At 42.2% G+C, this 15583-nt stretch overlaps 1 protein-coding gene across 1 annotated transcript in view; it reads right to left on the bottom strand.

Moving 5' to 3' along the window:
- Positions 1–15583, bottom strand: part of DYTN (dystrotelin) — a 58068-nt gene that overhangs the window by 22958 nt on the left and 19527 nt on the right. Inside the window, exons 8-9 of the mRNA XM_021075388.1 lie at positions 9683–9794; positions 7556–7704 (exon numbers count right to left, since the gene is read on the bottom strand). Coding sequence (XP_020931047.1) covers positions 7556–7704; positions 9683–9794 — 261 coding nt within the window. The remainder of the gene's footprint in view (positions 1–7555; positions 7705–9682; positions 9795–15583) is intronic.

The raw sequence follows: 15583 nt of genomic DNA on the forward strand, positions 1-15583 counted from the left end.
ATTGTCCAGATTAATTGTGCCTTAATTATTTTTTTCTTCTTCAGACTCACCTGACAATGGGGGCGGCTGCCATTGGTTTGTTGAGCCTGAGATATTCTTTGAGGTATTTGTGTGAAGGGCTCTGGAGCTGCTGTTTCTACTGGTCCAGTTGGACTTACATACATCGGTTCTTCAGACTTATTGTACTGAATGGAGAGCCTGCTATAAAGCAGAATTTTATGAGAGGTTGTAATAATTTTTAAAGGTCAGGTATAACACGGAGGAAAGTCTTTTCAGAAAATGTTAAATCTCATATGCAACTTAATATCCAAAAGATAATAAATTAGCTCAATTTTTTTCTGTGTTTTTTCCCAACTACTTCTTTGATATAGAGTGAATGAGCCAAAAATAGGAACAAAAATTCCATTTCCCTCCTAGATAATTTAGGCATAAGAATGCAAAGAAATTCAGGGATGACTACAGAAAATCCCCCAGGTCATCATGTTCGGGTCAGATACTAGGGGTTCTTCCTGCAGATGTGTGTTTATCTTGTCATCTCTAAAAGAGCATAGAGTAGAGCACACTAGTTTAAGGTCAGACAGATTCCATTTTATATAGCTCCATTTAGTTTCATTCCCTTATTCAAAAACTATTTCAAGCATCTTACCATCTTGGGTTATTTCAGGTAAAGACTTTTTTTAAAAAAAAGCAGAGAACTCCCTGCTCACAGACTTTACATCAAATGAACAAATACACACCCATGTCTGATGTAGTGCAATGATTTCTTCAGAATGCCATGAGAAGATAGGAAAAAAAGCAATTAGTCTGTGGTACACTTTAATTATGTGTTTAAGGGATTGGCATTTGGGGATAGAAAAATAGGTAACCCCTCACATCTCTGTTACATACCTCTGAGTGACAGACTCTATGCCTACCTCATCTCAAATCGTTTCAACACCTAGGCATTGTTCAGCACCATTTTCTGTAGACATACGAATACTTACAAGTGGGAAAATACATATCGAATTTGCTTTCGAAACTGAAATGGCATCTTTCCATACACATAATTCCGCCACATGCCCTGTTGTCTATGATGATGACTGTCCTCTGGTTGAGTCAATAGAGCTAAAATGTGTTCTTAAGTGGATTCACATAAGTAGATTCTCTGTGTTCTCGTGTATGTCTGTGTCATATACATTCCACCATTATTTCTACCAGTGGATCTTCAGTCTGTTTCTTGCTCTTTGCCCCACCCTCCAATGCTACAATGTTTATCCTTATTTTCTATGTAGTGATGATTTTAATCCTACAGGACAGAGTTCCAAAAACTGGATAGAGGGCCAGATCTTGCGTATGTTTATGTTTAGTAGGTACGACTCTTCTAAAGCCAATTTCTCCATGCGTGCATAGATTCCATCACCTCCTGACTGATGAATGACTTTGCTCCAACAATTCTCTCTTGCTTCAAGTCAGCAAGTTTTCCCTCTGCAGACTCATTCTCTGCAGTATCCTAACATGTCATTATTTTTCCCATCATAACAAAACATTCTTTTAACTTCACTCACTCTACTACCTACCCTAAATCTTAGCTCCCTCCATAGTTAAAACAAACAAACAAACAAAATCCTAGAAAGAATTTTCTTGCTGGATATCTTGAATTCCTCAATCCCCATTCTCTCTGTTTTCTTTTTCCTTTTTTTTTTTTTTTTGGTCTTTTGTCCTTTTAGGGCCACACCCACAGCATATGAAGCTGCTGGCCTATGCCAGAGCCATAGCAATGCGGGATCCGAGCCTCATCTGCAATCCACGCCACAGCTCATGGCAACGTCAGATCCTTAACCCACTGATCAGGGCCAGGAATCGAACCCACAACCTCATGGTTCCTAGTCGGATTCATTAACCACTGAGCCAAGACAGGAACTCCCCCATTCTCTCTTAAACTCCCTCCAATCTGATACTTTCTACGACCACTGTCCTACAATACTTTTTCAAGGTCATCAGTGATTTCCTTGGAGTCAAATCCAAAAGTCAGCTCTTTGCAGAGGCAGTTGACGCTGTAGACCAGCCCCTCTTCCCTGGAACACTTTCTTCATCCGTCTTCAGAATTCCTCCTTCCTCAATGGGTTTCCTCCTCCCTCATTCATCGCTCTTTCACAGCCTCTCTTGCTGGTTTTTCACCTTCTCCCCACCTATGTAATGTGAGTGTCACAGGGCTCAGTTCTCAGTTTCCCTCTCTTCTCCACCTATACTCTCTGTTTGGTAGCTCACACAACCCCATGGCTTTCAGAACCGTATGTGTCAACCACTTCCAAATTTGATCTCCAATAGACTTTCTCTCAAATATCAGGCATGAGCAGAAAATTGCCTACCTAAGGTCCATGTGGGTGTCTATGAAACATCTCAATCTTAACCTGTCCCAAACTGAAGTCCTGATCTTCCCTCCAACCCCCAAAACTGCTCCACCCATAACCTCTCCCATTTCAGATGACAGCAGCTTTATCCTTGTACTTACTACAACCCACCATGATCGTATATCTAGTACAGGTACGAGAAATTGACCTATGGATCTGAGGAAGAGAATATGTATTTTATTAATTGATCCAAGTTTATAGAGAAACCTAATATTTGACAAAGTCAATATCTTATTTAAGTGGAAGAAGATAGCCCGATTAGCTATACATCTAAAAGAAAGAAAAGCTAGACCTTTATTAAAATAAATTTCAAATGGGTGAAAATTTAAATTTCAAAATAGAAATATTAGAATAAAAATTAGGAACACATTTAAATAGCCATGCTTCTACATTGCCCCTTTTATTTTCAAAATTTCTCCCTTCAGCCTGAATTGAAGCAGGACCCTACAGTCCTTCCCCTCCCTGTCCTCCAGTTGCCTTTTGTCTGTAGAAAAACTTTAGTCAAAGAATAAGTTTAATCAGAGAAGTGAGAAAATGCAGAAGCAAAGGAAAACAGTCAAATGAGATCAGAGAATAACAGTTTAGTCATTAATCAAAGTCAAGGACTTTTAGCTCCTCCTTGAGGGCTGTAGATACTATTCTGGGCCATGTCCTGTGAGCTGTCTTATAGATACAGAAACCCCCATCAGATGGATAAAATTAATTACATGATGACCAGACTGTAGCCATGACCTAAGCTGCCACAATTCTGAGAACTGGACTCAAAGAAATGGAAACAAACTGACCCTAGAATTGAAGATTAACTGTACTTAAAACAATCAAGACAACGCTGATCAGACTACTGCATCACCAGTTTCCAGATGACTGTCAGAGCTGACTGTAATGTTTCTGCATGTGGCCCCCTCTCTCTGCATATAAAAGCTCTTGCCCACTGATTATCGATGGATGGGAAAAGTCAGCCTTTGGACAGAAGTCCCCCCCCCGCCCCTGTTTTCTTTTCTTTTCTTTTTTCTTTTGGCCATAGTGGGAGTTCCCAGGCCAGGGATCGAATCTGAGCCTCAGCTGTGGCAATGCCAGATCCTTAACCCCCTGTGGCACAGCAGGAACTCCCCAGACCCCACTTTTAGTCACCCTGGTCTCTTTGCTGTTCTTTGGATCTGCGAAGCACACGCCCACTTTGAGCTGGCTGTCTCGATTAGCAGTATGCTTTCTAGACTGCTATAACTATAAGAAAACTGCTACATATATAAGACACTACTATACCTACACTTATAGGATTCATTCTCTTAGCTCCTCAAGGCTTTGTTCAAATGTCACCTCTCACTGAGGACCATTAAAATGACCCTATTTAATTTGCTACCAACTTTTTTTCTAAGTCTTATTCTCTCTACCTGGCTCTCCTTTTTTTTTTTTTCCTTTTCCTTTAGTGCTTTTAGCTTCTACTGTGTTATTATAACTCATGTAAATGCCTACTTTTAATTCTCTGGGTGCCCTAATGAAATGAAAGCTCTATGAGATCTTCATCTCTTTTGTTCCCTGATATATTCCAAGTGCCTAGGAGAGTGTTCACTAAGATTTATTGAGTAAATTATTTTTCAGATTATTTCCTGGCAAGTCTGTAGCCATTTGTACTTCTACAAAATGTCAAGGGCATTCATGGTACAAATAAGACAGGCATTTTTCGTTAAGGCACGTCACAGCCTTCTCGCCCTGAAGAATGCCAGACAGTGCTTCAGCATCATGTTTGGAAGCCATTTGTAACAGTGAAATCACCGACAAAAAGCACAAATGTGAAAAACATGGTATGAAATTTATAGTATGAGAGCTGAATCCAGAAGACAGGGAGTCAGTCACTCAGCTCTACCTCAGCTGCACAGCAGGCACCTCGCATTTTTTCTTTTTTTTGTCACTCTATTCATGTCTGCCAATGACCAAAGAAGGATTGTGAGTGCTGATTTTTTAGGTTAGTTTCTGAAGCATGTACATTCTCATGCTAGTGTCTTCTCTTTTAGGAATTTGGTTATGTTTCTCCTTTCACTCAGGTCTTGCTTTCTGTACTCTATATACTATTACATTTTCTTTACATGAGTTTTGTACCTTTTGTAAATTTTTTTCCCAGTTTCATTTAAAAATAAAGTTACAATAGGGAGTTCCCGTCGTGGCTCAGTGGCTAACGAATCCAACTAGGAACCATGAGGTTGCAGGTTCGATCCCTGCTCTTGCTCAGTGGGTTGACGATCCGGCGTTGCCGTGAGCTGTGGTGTAGGTCGCAGATGTGGCTCAGATCCTGTGTTGCTGTGGTATAAGCTGGTAGCTGCAGCTCTGATTCGACCCCTAGCCTGGGAACCTCCATATGCCACAGGAGCAGCCCAAGAAATGGCAGAAAGACAAAAAAAAAAAAAAAGTTACAATATTATAAATAGAATGTTTAGAAAGTTTCTGGCTGGATATTGCTGATTCAGTAAAGAGCTATTTGTGCATATGTATTTTGTTTTCCACCACTCAAAATGTATTAATTCTAGTAGTTTTTGTGAGAGTTAATTGGGGTTTCACAATCATAATTTATAATCATATTAGCTGCAAATGGAAGTAATTTTGTCTGTTCTCTTTCACAGTTTTAATATTCCTTTTCCTTATATTTATAGGAAATTCCCTAAATACTTAATAATAGTGGTGATATTTGACACCTAGCTCTCAGTTTTGTTTTTGTAAGTGAAATATTTTCAGTGTAAACTAGTATGTGGAATCCACATTCTTTTTACCCTGAAGTGTGTTTGCTGAATCAATGAATGAATTCCGTATTACTATTTGGAAATAACCATGAATCTTTTAGAAGATGATCAGTCTGCCTCTGCCAACTTAAGAGATATCAAGGATACGTTTTGGCCTATTATCACAATGTAAAGCAGTAATATTCCACATTAATTTCTCCTTGACCAATCACTAAGAATTTCTGAACTCATAAATATCTAGGATAAGTGAACATTTTTCCATTAGAATTTTACTGTGGGGAACTACTCTATTGCACTCTGGTGAACAGAGTAAAATATATTGACATTTAAAGAAGCTTTACCTTTGCACGGGACTTCCAAGTCCTTTCCTCATCTTATCTCCACAAATACTACCCTGGGAGTAGGAAGGACAGGTTATCCCTACTATTAGGTGAGGAAACCGTGTCTTAGAAACATTCCTCAAGGCCACGCACAGAGCTGGCTGAAGACAAGGTTTCTGTGTCTCTGTCCCAGGTTCAAACTCCACCACTGTCCTCCAACACTGCGTACTTATTGCTTGCGACCCTCTTTTATATTCCACTCTAAAAGACTCACCTTATTTTTAAATTAAAATTATGTATGCTGTATTAAAGACATATATCAAGATGATATTCAAATTCTCTAACGTGAAGAATGTATCGGTAACAACCGGATACATCAGGGTGGTACAAGCATAAGGCATGACATCTAATTGCAAAGTCAGTATGTATCTTTCCCTTTAAAGAACTAGAAAATATGTAGTAAATTATGCCAGAGTGTGTGAAGTGATAAAATGACCATAGCAATAGGGCTTGGGATAGAGATGGAACTAGCTCGTAGATGTCTTAGAAAAGATTCAAGAATTACAAAAAGAAATTAATACATGAATATCCATTTGACTAAAAGATCTATTCTTATACTTCAGGTAGATAAAATGAAAGTGAATGAATTATTCTGGGTTTTTTTCCTCCCCAAAGTTTGGTGATTGTAAGCTCAAGGAAATGGTACCTCTTTCCTTTACCTTCTGCACTTTCAAAATATAAGGAAGAGTTACGACAAAAGTTAAGGTCAGGAAGGCTTTTTAAGTCATCTCTAGGCTGGTGCTCAGGTAGGTGATGGGTGATCTCCTGTATGGGTGGTGGGGGTCCTTTGAGATAACCCTCTGGAGCATAGTTTGGCACTCTGAATTTTGAGGATTAACAAAATTCACAACTTTTGAAGCAATGGTTTTACTTCAGTGAATTTCTCTTAATAAAATATTAAAAATATAGGAAAGTGCATGTATAGGGATGTTGACTACAGAATTGGGGAGTGGGTACAAACTTCGAAAATTACCAAAATGGAGTTCCCATCATGGCGAGTCGGAAAGGAATATGACTAGGAACCATGAGGTTACGGGTTCAATCCCTGGCCTCACTCAGTGGGTTAAGGATCCGGCATTGCCATGAGCTGTGGTTTAGGTCGCAGACTCGGCTTGGATCCTAGGTTGCTGTGGCTGTAACTGTGACTGTGGCTGGCAGCTATAGCTCCTATTCTACCCCTAGTCTGGGAAACTCCACATCCTGTGAGTGCAGCCCTAAAGCAGAAAAAAAAAAAAAAAAAAAAACCCAAAATGTTCAATGATAGGAAATTGCTTGTGAATTACAGCACTCCCTTATAAGGACAAGAATGAGGTAATTGAAAATTATATTTTAGAAACTAATGACAAGAAAAGTGCTGTCCTTTAAATGTAAACAGGAAAAAAAATGAAAACTTGTATCTATAGCATAACTCCTGATCTAGTAATACGGAAATGTGAACAGCACTCACCTGTGAGTGATGGAATGTGTTTTCCCCTGCTTTTTTTTTTTTAAATGAAGTATTCATCTGAATTAGGCTTTCAAAAGTGAACCAACAAAAACAAAAGACGTAGGAGAAGGTTATTCAAATAATCTAATAGTAATAATCTTCTGTGTCTGTCTGAGGCCTTTAGTTGGGATAACTCAAATGATTGCATAGCCCACTTAAAAGTATTTTTGTCTCTTGTTCTATTTCAAAATTAGAATTTGGAGTTCCCTCTGTGGTGCAAGGGGATTGGCGACGTCCCTGTAGCACCAGGATGCCGGGCAGGTTTGCTCCCTGGCCTGGCACAGTGGATGAAAAGGATGCAGTGTTACTGAAGCTGCAGTGCAGGTCACAACTGCGCTCAGATCTGATTCCTGGCCCGGGAACTCTAGATGTCCCGGGGCGGCCAAAGAAGGGGAAAAAAAAATTGTAGAGGGAAGGAGCATCTTAACGCCTCCCCCAGCCCCAGCTCTTGCCTTCTGCAGGATCATCAGGATGGTGAATTGGCTACTGGTGTCCCGTGCTGCTGCGTAACCCAATACCCAGGCTCCAGGCTGCCATCCCCCAGGTCTGTCACTCAGAGACACTCACCTGGCCGGGGCATGGTCAGCCCTATCCTCTGGGTTCACCTGGTCCAGCAGCCTCTGCCTTCTCGCAGCTTCTTTCCTCCTACAGCGCCCTTGGAGCAAGTTGTTTCTGAGTGTCCTGAGAAGGAGTTTTGTATTGTCCTTTACTGACATCTGTTGGTACGGATGACATTAAAAAGGGCGTCAGATCAGTCTTAACATGCTCTTCTTTCCTCACTTGGGTGGCGTGGCCGTTGTGAAAGTTTCCGAAATTATTTCCCTTACTTTTATGTCTATAGAAAAATCAACTCACTCCCGTACTGCCTGAATTCCTTCACATCCTCTCTCTGCCCACATACATGCAGCATGTTTCCAAATTAAATACTTCTGCAAAAACTTCTGCAAAAACTCCTCTTCCTTAGAGCAACCCAGGAATGTGGAATTCTAAAGCCAGAAGAGGATATGTGGCTAATTTGGGGGATTCCTTTGAGACTTTATCTCCAGCAAAATACTCATGCATTTTATTTTGTATAAAATTTTAGTGGAGGGACAGGCCACCTGAAATCTGACCATCGACCCCCACATGTAAGTCAAAAGGAAAGGAATGAGATGTTTCATTCAAAATTTTCAGCCCTTGAAATCTAACATGTAATAACAAAATGACCACACGGTGTCAGCCTAACACTGATAAGCCCTATTTCTCCCCAGGCTTTTAGAAACTGGAAGATCATAGGCCAAAGAATCTGAGAATCTGGGCTAATAAAGGTTAGTAAAGCAACGGCCACTGAAAAGTCTTTGGCAAGGTCGAGGCACTTGATTTTTATAGACCATTCCTGGTAAAGAGAGAATGAGGGGAAAATGTTCTCAGTAAAGAAAATTAGTCAACATCTTTCACTACTGTGGAATTGAGGGTGAGGCCGTCTGCCCAGAAAAACTGATCTGTACTTAGTGAGGAAAAGAGGGTTCTTTCTGGGAAAATTTAAAAGCTCTCTGCCTTAAAAGTGTCCTATTTCTCTTTTTTTGTAGCCAGAGCTGAATTCTCTTGCTGGGTATTTATTATTATTATTATTAAAGTGTAGTTGATTTACATTGTTGTGATTTGTTTTTGTCTTTTTTTTTTTTTTTTAATGGCCCCACCCGGGGCATATGGAAATTAGCTGAGACCTACACTGCAGCCGTGGCAATGAAGTGCTGGGAACATGCTTTAACCCATTGAGTGAGGCCGGGGATTGAACCTATACCTCCACAGCCACCCAAGCTACTGCAGTCGGATCCCTAGCCCACTGTGCCAAAGCCGGAACTCCTACTTTTGTCTTTTTTTAAATTGAAGTATTCTTGATGAGTATTCTTAATTTTCTCAAAACATTCGAAAGTCAGCCATGAAGTCTAAGTTTCATACTCCTTCAGTCAAAATTGAGATAACAATCTTTATCTCTTATTTTTCCTAAAAAAAAAAAAAAAAAAAAAAAGGCTTGAATTTTGGAGTTCAGGAGAAGACACGTTAAAAAATATCTCAGAGTTCCCTTCATGGCTCAGTGATTAACAAACCTGACTAGGATCTACGAGGATGCGGGTTTGATCCCTGGCCTCGTTCAACGGGTTAAAGATCTGGCATTTCCCCCAGCTGTGGTGTAGGTTGCAGATGTGGCTCGGATCCCGCACTGCTGTGGCTGTGGTGTAGGATGGCAGCTGTAGCTCCCATTCGACCCCTAGCCTGGGAACCTCCATATGCCGCAGGTGCAGCCCTAAAAAGCAAAAAAAAAAAAAAAGAAAACATCCCCCAAAATGCACTAGCAACTAGAGGCCTTGTTGCATCGTTTTTACCAAACCAGAGTTTTTCTTTTTAATTTGTAACCGTTTCCAATGCTTCTCACCTCTTAGTCCTCATATATCTTCTAGTACACTGTAGAGTCAATGGCTTCACATTGGACTCTGGCCTTTTCTTGTTCCAAAAGGTTTTATTAAAATCTTTACAATATAAAGGAAGTATAGGCATATGGAGAGATAGTTAAGGTTGAATGTGTCACTTCCTTAGTCTTAAGTTTTACATGTATGAGAGGAGTGTTTTTACTGGAGAGGAAACTTTTTTTCATTGCTGCAGCTTTCCCTGAGAAGATTCTTGAAGAGTTTGGTACATTGCATTAGATGTTACCTGGATGCAGTTCTCGATCACAGGATGGGACTTCTGGTGAGACTTGCCATGAAGACCAGATAAGAAACACCCCTGGCAGATGTCAAAGTTGAGACACTTCAGACAGCGGTACCTACCAATTAAAACAGAAGTGTGACTTACATCCTTACTAGAAGGCGAGGAGATGAAATACCATCTAGGTGGAGAATGAGCGCCCTAAAACATGCAGGAGGTGTCTCAGCGCTCCAGTGAGTGTAAAGTGTCTCCCAAATTTCATAGGGATGTTAAATGACTCTGATGGTTTATTTAATCAAGGAAGTCTTTTGCTGCCATTTTTTATAATATGGCATTAATTTTTTTTTCCTTTTCTTTTTATGGCCACACCTGTGGCATATGGAAGTTCCCAGGCTAGGGGTAGAATCAGAGCTGCAGCTGCTGGCCTACACCACAGCCACAGCAATGTGGGATCTGAGCCTCGTCTGCGACCTACCCCACAGCTCACAGCAAAGCCAGATCCTTAACCCACTGAGCCAAATCAGGGATTGAATCCACTTCTTCATGGACACTGTGTCAGGTTCTTAACCTGCTGAGCCACAGTGGGAACTCCAGTGTAGCGTTAAATTAATACAATTTCATCGACAAACTACAGCATAGAGACTTGATTGATCTTCTCCGCCCATTCCCCCCCAAAATATATATATACACACACAAAGAATCTTTTATATTCAGGATACTGTTGGCTGCAACTCTTAGGTTTGGGTCTTTTTTTTTTTTTGGCCACACTCACAGCATGTGGAAGTTCCAGGGCCAGGGATCGAACCCGTGCCATAGCAGCAACCTGAGCCGCTGCAGTCATAAAGCTGGATCCTTAACACACTGCACCAAAAGAGAACTCCAGGATAGACTCTTAAGTCAACAGCCACGTTTTGCATAGCTGCACAATGCATTCAAATATTTTGAATCTGACTGCCAACTTAAAACCGGGAGATTTCCAAAAAGCTTGAATCCTAGATTCTGCCGAAAAATGTGTGAGGGATGATGATATTGGACCTTCATTCCTGCATGGTGTTGGGGGAAAATAAAACCATAGATAAGGAATCTGAACCGTGTCCTTATTTTATTTTATTTTATTTTTTATTTATTTATTTATTTTTTGTCTTTTTGCTATTTCTTTGGGCCGCTCCCGCAGCATATGGAGGTTCCCAGGCTAGGGGTCCGATTGGAGCTGTAGCCACCGGCCTACGCCAGAGCCACAGCAACGCAGGATCCGAGCTGCTTCTGCAACCTACACCACAGCTCACGGCAACGCCAGATCGTCAACCCACAGAGCAAGCGCAGGGACCGAACCCGCAACCTCATGGTTCCTAGTCGGATTCGTTAACCACTGTGCCACGATGGGAACTCCCAACGTGTCCTTATTTTAGAAATTGGTAGGTAGGAAAGAACAAAGCGGAAGAAGGAGAGTTCCTCACCAGCCACAACCGGGTGACCGGCACCCCTGAGTTTCTTTTTTCTTTTTTTTTTTGTCTTTTGTCTTTTGTCTTTTTGTTGTTGTTGTTGTTGTTGTTGCTATTTCTTGGGCTGCTCCCGCGGCATATGGAGGTTCCCAGGCTAGGGGTTGAATCGGAGCTGTAGCCACCGGCCTACACCAGAGCCACAGCAACTCGGGATCCAAGCCTTGTCTGCAACCTACACCACATCTCACAGCAACGCCGGATCGTTAACCCACTGAGCAAGGGCAGGGACCGAACCCGCAACCTCATGGTTCCTAGTCGGATTCGTCAACCACTGCGCCACGATGGGAACTCCACCCCTGAGTTTCTTAACACATCAACGTTGCAGACTCTGTTAGAAGCAGTTACATCCCTAAATCTCCTGTGGTCAGAAGTGGAGGAGGAGAGACACGACATGTGGAATCTGAAAAAAGGACAGACTGAACTTCTTTGCAGAACGGATGCTGACTCACAGACACTGAAAAACTTACGGACTCCGGAGAAAACAGTTTGGGGTGGGGTGGGGGGATGTGCTTGGTTCTGGGGTGGAAATCCTGTGAAATTGGATTGTGATGGTCATTATGTAACTACAGATGTGATAAATTCATTTGAGTAATAAAAAATTAAAGTAAATTAAATTAAAAAAAAAAAAAAGAAGTGGAGGAGGAAATCTTGAGACACTCTGGTCAAGGAAGGGTGGTCCTTACACTCAGGGACGATATTGTGATACTGGGGAGGGCTGGTAGGACCTCATAGTCATGAGCTGGCAACTTTTAAGGATGAGTGAGATGGTGTTGTTTTCAGTAAAATATCAGGGCTCTCTCCTTTTCCCTCGGGCTATTTTAACCCCCGTCTTCGACTACAGTGGGTGTGGCATCACGTTGTGTCTTCCCCATCGATGGCAACAACAGTAAGAGCAAGGAGGGGCTATGCCTTTTAAAAGGGCCCTGGCCACCCTCATTTTCCTCATTTATACGACCAAGCTGGCCCCTAGAAGCATTCGAGTTTTCGACCCATCTTAAAAGTAACAAAAATGAAAATAGGATGAGATTTCTGTGCTCTTCAAATTCTATGCCTTGCTATAAAGACCCGCTATAGAAGCCTGAGGTACTAACTAGCAAAATCAGGGAATATATGATGACACGCCAAGTGAGAGGCATGGAAAGAAGTGCTGTGGGCTGGTATGGTTGGGAAAGTTTTCATGGAAGGCGTGAGACTTATGCTGTGCACAGAATACTGGACTGGAAATTGAAGCGGAGGAGATACTAGGGAGAAGGAAGAGGGGGAGGCAGGTAATGGAGGCTGGCAGGGGACAAGAGGGTTTAAAGCTTGTCACATCTGGGAGTTTCCATCGTGGTGCAGCAGAAACGAATCTGACTAGGAACCATGAGGTTGCGGGTTCGATCCCTGGCCTCGATCAGTGGGTTAAGGATCTGGCGTTGCCATGAGCTGTGGCGTAGGTTGCAGACACAGCTTGGATCTGGCGTTGCTGTGGCTCTGGTGTAGGCTGGTGGCTACAGCTCTGATTCGACCCCTAGCCTGGGAACCTCCATATGCCATGGGCGTGGCCCTCAAAAAGACAAAAAAAAAAAAACCAAAAAAAACCCAAAAAAGCTCGTCACATCTATCAGACCTGTAGATAACTCTAAAGAATAAAAACTTAGGGAGTTCCCACTATGGCACAGTGGGTTAAGAATCCCACTGGAGCAGCTGGGGTCACTTTGGAGGCAGGGGTTTTATGAATGGGTTAGCAGTGGGTTAAAGGATCTGGCTTGCTGCAGCTTCGAGTTACCCCACAGCTGCAGCTTGGATTCGAGTTACCCCACAGCTGCAGTTTCTGGCCCAGAAACTTCCATATGCCATGGGTGCAGCCCAAGCCAACCAACAAACAAACAAACTTGGGATGTTCCTGAGGTCAGGTGGCAGAAGGCTTCTTTGACCAAGTTGTTTGAAGGCAGAGCAGGAGAAGGCAAATGGCACAAGACCAACCCTTACGCCTGCATTTACCTCTGTACCCACACCATTCCCAGGGTAGGATACTAGTAAAGAGTGCAAGGGCTGTACAGTAGCAAACCTTTTTGAGCGGTTACTATCCAAGCAGGCAGTGTACATGCATTGACCCAGTTAATCCCCATGAAAATTCTTTAAAGTAAGGCATTCTGATTATTCTCATGATACAGAGGAAGAAGCTGATTCAAGGAGATTTTAAGCAACTTGCTCAAAGTCACACGACTCCTTAGTACATGGTAGAATGAGGCTGAGTCCGAGGGCATCACCTGAATGGAGAGCCAGATATTTTAACCCCGATAGCAGACCACCAAGGCAGGAGACTCGAGGTTGAGTCACACACGGCTACTACTGGTGACCTTGAAATGGAAACTTCAGCTCCCTGTTTTGACAATACCCTGGTATGGGCTAGGTTTTCAATGAGCGTTAGCTGAATGAAGTTAAATGAATGGTTAGTTTCTTTAGTGGGAATGTGGGGCTTGTCAACCCTGCCCTCTCAGCCTTACAAAGTTTTTATAAAACTTTGAAAATTATTCGACATGCCTAACTGGGGAACTGGGGAGACATTCACTCTTTACATAGAGTGTATCACATAAAGTTTTTTTTTTCTTTTGGTCTTTTTAGGGCCACACCCACAGCATATGGAGGTTCCCAGGCTAGGGGGTCGAATCAGAGCTGTAGCTGCCAGCCTACATCACAGCCACAGCCACACCAGATCTAAGCCACATCTGTGACCTATACCACAGCTCATGGCAATGCCGGATCCTTAAACCACTGAGCAAGACCTGGGACTGAACCCATGTCCTCGTGGATACTAGTTGGGTTCATCACTGCCGAGCCACAATGGGAACTCCCACATAAAGTATTTTTATAATGATGATTTGATGAGCCTCCCACAAAGGCTGCTTTATTTAGTGTAACCGTATGGTGGCATTTGACTCACTAGGACCCTAAACTTGGCTTTGTTTCTCTATGCTCTAAAACTGATGGGGTATAAGAAAGGGTGCAGTGTGGGTAGTGAGACTGGCCTGTTGTTGGGGCCTTTTCTAATTGAGAACCAAGTTTTTATCTCTCATCTCATCGTAACATGAGTGGCTATTACAGAGCATAAATGCGACCCCTCCTGCTAAAACCAAACACTTGGCTTAGGAATCTCTGGGCTTTGTCCTTTCTCTTACCTTAGGAGGTCAAGTCTTTGCCCCTTCCTGCTACCTGCAGATCAGCAAACAGTTTTGCTCTAAAGTGACTTTATTAATCTCACTAAAATGAAAAGCCTCAAGGCTATGCTGGAGTTTTCTGAGAGCAAAAAACATGGGGTTAAGGTTAAGACCGTAATACATGCAAGAAATTTCTAATAGACTTGGAAGTCTACAGCTAAAAGACGCCTAAGTCCTCATTTGATCCATTCCACCTTCTTCTGCTTAGTTAGAAAGTGAGGGCCACAGTTTTTGAAGGCATTAGCTCACTGTATGCCCTTTTGCCTGGCAAAACAATAAAGCAATTCCTTCCTCCTTCCCACCAAAAAAAAAAAGTGAGGTCCAGAGAAATTAAAGGCCATGCTCAGTTTACCTAGATGTCTGCATATGTGAGAACTCTACATTGCTTTGGATTTCTTGGGGAAAGAATGGTTCACACAGAAGGATTTTTAAGAGGAAGCTTAATCTCATATCGCATTCTCAATAGATAGGGACATTTCTAGCCCTCTGTCTTTGCTTTTTTTTTTTTTTTGCTTTTTAGGGATGCACTCTCAGCATATGCACTCCCAGGTTAGGGGTCAAATCTGAGCTACAGCTGCCAGCCACAGCCACAGCCACAGCAATGAGGGATCAAAGCTGCATCTACAACCTACACCACAGCTCATGGCAATGCCAGACTCCCCGATCCACTTAGTGAGGCCAGAGATCGAACATGCATCCTCATGAATACTAGTCGGATTTGTTTCCACCTTGAACTCCAAGTCATTCAAATTCTTTAAGACTCCTTTACAAAATAAAAGTAGTATGCTGGGAGTTCCCGTCGTGGCTCAGCGGAAACGAATCTGACTAGGAGCCTTGAGGTGAATTCGATCCCTGGCCTCGGTCAGTGTGTTAAGGATCCGGTGTTGCCGTGAGCTGTGGTGTAGGTCGCAGACGCGGCTTGGATCTGGCGTTGCTGTGGCCCTGGTGTAGGCCAGCAGCTATAGCTCTGATTAGACCCCTAGCCTGGGAACTTCCATATGAAACTTTTCCATATGAACTTTTCCATATGAAAAGACAAAAGACAAAAAAAAAAAAAAAAAAGTATGCTTTATATTATACATAATGATTATGAAAAAATATTTCGATGTGAAAGTTGTATTTTATATAACTGCAAAATGAATTCTGTACTTGGCCCAGACAGTGCCGGACACACAGTAACTGCTTAAAGAATGCTTGTTTATTGG

This window comes from Sus scrofa, chromosome 15 (assembly GCF_000003025.6).
Source record: "Sus scrofa isolate TJ Tabasco breed Duroc chromosome 15, Sscrofa11.1, whole genome shotgun sequence".
Taxonomy (NCBI): domain Eukaryota; kingdom Metazoa; phylum Chordata; class Mammalia; order Artiodactyla; family Suidae; genus Sus; species Sus scrofa.